This window comes from Myotis myotis, unplaced genomic scaffold (genome assembly GCF_014108235.1).
Source record: "Myotis myotis isolate mMyoMyo1 unplaced genomic scaffold, mMyoMyo1.p scaffold_m19_p_8, whole genome shotgun sequence".
Lineage (NCBI taxonomy): Eukaryota > Metazoa > Chordata > Mammalia > Chiroptera > Vespertilionidae > Myotis > Myotis myotis.
In genome coordinates, this window is record NW_023416390.1 from 6,868,538 (window position 1) to 6,875,114 (window position 6,577).

Genomic DNA, 6,577 nt, shown 5'->3' on the forward strand with positions numbered 1-6,577 from the left:
ACACACACACACACGGCTCTCCGCTGTGTGCACTCACACGCCCGCCCCACACACACACACACACACACACACACGGCTCTCCGCTGTGTGCACTCACACGCCCACCCCCCCACACACACACACATACACACGGCTCTCCGCTGTGTGCACTCACACGCCCGCCCCCCCACACACACACACATACACACGGCTCTCCGCTGTGTGCACTCACACGCCCGCCCCACACACACACACACACACACACACGGCTCTCCGCTGTGTGCACTCACACGCCCGCCCCCCCCCCACACACACACACACGGCTCTCCGCTGTGTGCACTCACACGCCCGCCCCCCCCACACACACACACACACACACGGCTCTCCGCTGTGTGCACTCACACGCCCGCCCCCCCCACACACACACACACACGGCTCTCCGCTGTGTGCACTCACACGCCCGCCCCCCCACACACACATACACACACGGCTCTCCGCTGTGTGCACTCACACGCCTGCCCCCCACACACACATACACACACGGCTCTCCGCTGTGTGCACTCACACGCCCGCCCCCCCCCCACACACACACACACACACACACAGCTCTCCACTGTGTGCACTCACACGCCCGCCCCCCACACACACATACACACGCGGCTCTCCGCTGTGTGCACTCACACGCCCGCCCCCCCCACACACACACACACACACACACGCGGCTCTCCGCTGTGTGCACTCACACGCCCGCCCCCCACACACACATACACACACGGCTCTCCGCTGTGTGCACTCACACGCCCGCCCCCCCCCACACACACACACACACACACGGCTCTCCGCTGTGTGCACTCACACGCCCGCCCGCCCCCCCCACACACACACACACGGCTCTCCGCTGTGTGCACTCACACGCCCGCCCCCCACACACACACACACGCGGCTCTCCGCTGTGTGCACTCACACGCCCGCCCCCGCCACACACACACACGCGGCTCTCCGCTGTGTGCACTCACACGCCCCGCCCCCCCCCACACACACACACACACACGCGGCTCTCCGCTGTGTGCACTCACACGCCCGCCCCACACACACACACACACACGGCTCTCCGCTGTGTGCACTCACACGCCCGCCCCCCCCACACACACACACACACACGCGCGGCTCTCCGCTGTGTGCACTCACACGCCCGCCCGCTCCCCCCCCCCACACACACACACACACGCGGCTCTCCGCTGTGTGCACACACGCCCGCCCCCCCCACACACATACACACGGCTCTCCGCTGTGTGCAGACTCACACGCCCGCCCCCCACACACACATACACACACGGCTCTCTCCTGTGTGCAGACTCACACGCCCGCCCCCCCCACACACACACACACGGCTATCTGCTGTGTGCAGACTCACACCCCCGCCCCACACACACACACACACGGCTCTCTGCTGTGTGCAGACTCACACGCCCGCCCCCCCCCACACACACACACACGGCTCTCTGCTGTGTGCAGACTCACACCCCCGCCCCCCCCCCAACACACACACACACGGCTCTCCGCTGTGTGCACTCACACGCCCGCCCCCCCCCCACACACACACACACGCGGCTCTCCGCTGTGTGCACTCACACGCCCGCCCGCCCCCCCCACACACACACACACACACACGCGGCTCTCCGCTGTGTGCACACACGCCCGCCCCCCCCACACACATACACACGGCTCTCCGCTGTGTGCAGACTCACACGCCCGCCCCCCCCACACACATACACACGGCTCTCCGCTGTGTGCAGACTCACACACCCGCCCCACACACACACACACACACGTGCACGTGCCTCTCCGCTGTGTGCAGACTCACACGCCCGCCCCCACACACACACACACACGGCTATCTGCTGTGTGCAGACTCACACCCCCGCCCCCCACACACACACACATGGCTCTCCGCTGTGTGCACTCACATGCCTGCCCCACACACACACATACACACGGCTCTCCGCTGTGTGCAGACTCACACGCGGTCACCGGCACATTCTCTCGGAAGCCAAGGAGGCATGAAGCGCCAATGCTCTGCACTGCGTATCCGCTCACATGATACACGCTGCCTGCTGGCCCCTCACATGATACACGCTGCCTGCTGGCCCCTCACATGCTACACGCTGCCTGCTGGCCCAGCTCCCGGGTTGCACTCACCTCTCCATTTGCTCGCTCTGCACAGCTTACAGGGCTCTTTCACCGGGAACTTTGGAGGCCTCACCCTGGGCCAGGAGGACACCCCTTCTCTTCACCTTACACACAGCCAGTGGCTGCATGGCGGCCCCAGGTCTCCAACTCAGGTCTCCAACTCCAAGTGCAGTTTATTTTCTCTCCACAGCTAGAACCAGTGCCAGGCTCTCTCTCTCTCTCTCTCTCTCTCTCTCTCTCTCTTCCTCTCTCTCTCTTTCTCTTAATATGTCTTTATTGATTTAAGAGAGAGGGGGGGGGGAGGGATAGAAACATCAATGAGAGAGGAACATTAGCATGGATTGGCTGCCTCCTGCACACCCCCCACCAGGGATCAAGCCCACAGCCTGGGCCTGTGCCCTGTCCGGGAATCGAACTGGTGCCCTCTTGGTGCATGGTCCACACTCAACCACTGAGCCACACCGGCTGCGCAAGGCTCCCTTGCTAGATTGCAGACAGGCATGAATCAGGGCCTGGCTAGGCGATGCGGGTTCCAGAGAAGGCTATCTTGGAAGATGCACTGTGAAGGGTGCTGAGACCCAGGCTGTGGAGCCAGGCAGCCATGTCAGAGTCTGGGCCCCGCCTCCTAACAGCTGTGTGCTATTGCCTTATTCCTGGGGGGTTCTCTCACATGGTGCTTCACGTGAATCACGCCCCTGTGTCAATGTCCTTCAAGGTCTTTAGTGCAGCTGTCCAGGGAATTACTTGACCTCATTATGACTCAGTAGTTCCATCTGAGAAATGGGCATAATGGCATCTACTTTCAAGGCTGTTGTGGCACCTGAATAAAATCAAGTCTAAGAAAAGCCTTAATATGTCCAAACTGCTGTCCCTTTTGAAGCATAACCCCTCATCCCCACTGAAAGGGCGAGGGCTACGCCCTCCATCTTACCCTGGATCCTCCATGTTGGGGCAGAGGCCATGTGCTCAGAAAAGTGCCTTCTTCCCGAGCCCAGGCCCCTGCTGGCCACGCCCAGGAGTTCTTTGAACTAACCAATGACAAGCAAGGGATGTGCGCGCCATAGAGATGACCACATCCTGTGTAACAAGACCCGACTTGCGCCTGGCCAATCGGCAGGGCCACAGCCAGCTCCCCTCCCCTCACTATGAAAGCCCGGATTTTCACATGGGACTCACTCGGTTTCCGGTCGCTGCGTCGACTGGAGGTCCGGGTCGGGTTAGCTAACTCAATAAAGGACCTTCTGCTTTTGCATCGGACTGACTCCCTGGCATGGTTTCTTGGGGATCTTGAATTCTGGGCATAACATTTTGGGGGCTCGTCCGGGATCCCCAACACCATTGAGGGGACTCCCAGTCCGGAGGGCCTGACTGACCGCGGTAGGTCTTGTTTTGTTTGTGTCGCGTGTTTTTTGTTTTGTTTGTGTCGCGTGTTTTTTGTTTTGTATCTATCCGGTGTGAGCTCACTTCTGAAATCTGTAAATGCCTGTAAATGCCTGTAATAATGATCTGAGTGGATGCACGGGATCAATAGGCGGGAGGAGCCGGGAGACTTCCCGATCCTCCATCTGAAGGGGTATAGCTTTGCTTCCGCGGAGTCGGAAAGTCTGTAGGAAACCCCTTAATCTGAGACAGTCGGGTCGCTCCAGCTGGTTGGCACACAGCCGTCGTTTTCGGTTTTTGCTTCCATGGAGTTGGAAGCTTGTTTTGGTTTCGCTTCCATGGAGTTGGAATACTATATTTTCGGGCCCCTTAGTTGTCTGTGTTTGTGTTTTTTCGGTTTTATTTTGTGGATTTACTGGATGGACGTTATGGGACAGGCTCAAACTACTCCTTTAAGCATTATGGTCGATCATTTTAAAGAGGTAAAGGGAAGGGCCAGCAACCTCAGTGCGGAGGTCCAGAAGGACCGGTGGCGGACTTTTTGTTCTAGGGAGTGGCCAACTTTTAATGTTGGGTGGCCGCCGGAGGGGACTTTCGATCTCCCCACCATTCGCCGGGTTAGGGACGTCGTCTCCCAGCCCAAAGAGGGACATCCTGGTCAACTCTCTTACATTGTTACTTGGCAGGACCTCGTGGAAAATCCACCACCTTGGCTTAGGCCCTTCCTACCTCCACACCCTCCGGAGCCAGAACCCATTCTTGCCTTACAGGAAGCGGAGAAGAAGAAGGAGAAGAAAGCCACCCTGCCGTCAGCTCCAGCTCCCCCCTACCCGGTTTTGCAGGGGGGAACTGGAGAAGAGTTAATTTTTCCTCCCCCGTATCATTTCCACAGGATGCCGGAGAGATTCGATCCTACCCCGTCGCGGGAAGCTGACGCAGTTCCGGGAATGGCTGGGGGCGGGGTTCCGGGAATGGCCGCGGTTCCGGTTCCGGTAGGAGGCCCACCTCTCACCCGGCAAAGAGCTCAGCGGGAGCTGTCTGTCGCAGCACCCTACTCCACTATCAAGACCCTGCCCTTACGAGCCGCTGGACCTCCAGATGCGGATGGCAACCAGCCCCATGTTTATTGGCCTTTCGCAACTAGCGACCTCTATAACTGGAAGGCACAGAACCCTAAGTTCTCCGAGAAACTGGGGAGACTTATTGACTTGCTAGATTCTGTTCTTTTCACCCATCAGCCCACATGGGATGACTGTCAGCAGCTTTTACAGGTTCTGTTCACGACGGAAGAGAGAGAAAGGATCCTCAGTGAGGCCCGAAAGATGGTTCCCGGTGTAGACGGAAATCCAACCACAAACCAGGCCCAGATAGATGTCTCTTTTCCCTTAACTAGGCCTGAATGGGATTTCAACACGGCAGAAGGTAAGGAGAGGCTCTTGGTCTACCGTCAGACTCTAATGGGAGGTCTCCGCAGGGCTGCTAGAAAGCCCACCAATTTGACCAAGGTAGGGAACGTACAGCAGGAAAGAGATGAGTCTCCAGCTGCCTTTCTAGAACGGATCATGGAGGCATATCGCACCTATACCCCCATGGATCCAGAAGCCCCTGAGAATAAGGCAGCTGTAATCATGAGTTTTATAAACCAGTCAGCCATGGACATTAGAAAGAAACTACAGAGAATAGATAGATTAGGAGAAAAGAGTTTACAGGATTTACTGGTAGTAGCAGAGAAGGTGTTCAATAACCGAGAGCCCCCTGAGGAGAGGCAAGCCCGCGCCATGGCGGCTGCCAGTGACAAGCAGACTCGAAACCTGGCCAAGATTCTGCTAGCCACCACCATGGAGTCCCCTGGGGAGCGGACCCGCCACCTCCGCCAGCTCGCTGATGGCCAAGAAAGAGGTAAGAGAACTGCCCGGGACGGGAAAAGGAAGCTGCAACAGAACCAGTGTGCTTACTGCAAAGAGATAGGGCACTGGGTCCGAGAATGCCCAAAGAAGGCCGGTAAAAAGGGGAACAAGACAGACCGGGTGGAGGTCTTGGAGCTGGAAGGACTGAGTGATTAGGGAAGTCGGGGTTCGGATCCCCTCCCCGAGCCCAGGGTAACTCTTAAAGTGGAGGGGACACCTGTTGACTTCCTTGTCGACACTGGAGCACAACATTCGGTTCTCCGCACACCTCAGGGGAAGCTAGCCAGCAAAAAGTCCTGGGTGCAAGGGGCAACTGGCATGAGCCAGTATTCATGGACTACCCGAAGAACAGTAGATCTAGGAACGGGCCAGGTATCCCATTCCTTCATGGTAATACCAGAATGCCCCTACCCCCTATTAGGACGAGACTTGCTAACCAAGATTGGGGCCCAAATAACCTTCAGACAAGGGGGGCCTCAGGTCACCGATGGCGAAGGCCACCCCATCCAGGTTCTGACTCTGAGACTGGAGGATGAATATCGCCTCCACCAGGGGGCTCCCCCAGTAGAGAACAATATGGACAGGTGGCTGCAAGAATTCCCCACAGCCTGGGCAGAGACGGGGGGAGTGGGGCTGGCCGCCCACAGGGCCCCAACACTGGTAGAACTAAAACCAGGAGAAGGCCCGATGAGAGTCAAACAGTACCCTATGTCCCAGGAGGCTCGGAAGGGAATCCAGCCTCACATCCGGAGACTGCGAAGCCTAGGGGTACTGGTTCCATGCCAATCTGCCTGGAACACCCCCCTCCTGCCAGTCAGAAAGCCCCATACGAATGACTATCGGCCAGTTCAGGACCTCCGGGAAGTAAATAAAAGAGTCCTGGATATACACCCAACCGTTCCTAACCCATACACTCTCCTAAGCTCTCTGGCACCCTCTAGAATCTGGTATACTGTATTAGACTTGAAGGATGCCTTTTTCAGCCTGCCGCTAGCGCCTCAAAGCCAACCCCTGTTTGCCTTCGAATGGCACGACCCTGAGGAAGGTTACAGTGGACAATTAACCTGGACGCGATTGCCCCAAGGATTCAAGAATTCACCCACCATCTTTGACGAGGCGCT

The 6,577-nt window shown here is 57.9% G+C and overlaps 1 protein-coding gene across 1 annotated transcript; it reads left to right on the plus strand.

Annotated features, from left to right (window-relative positions):
* The first annotated feature begins 4,520 nt into the window (after window positions 1–4,520).
* Window positions 4,521–6,147, plus strand: LOC118661457. The gene is given in 2 exon segments (XM_036319555.1): window positions 4,521–6,083; window positions 6,133–6,147. Coding segments are annotated over 2 exon segments (1,578 nt in total).
* The last annotated feature ends 430 nt before the right edge of the window (window positions 6,148–6,577 follow it).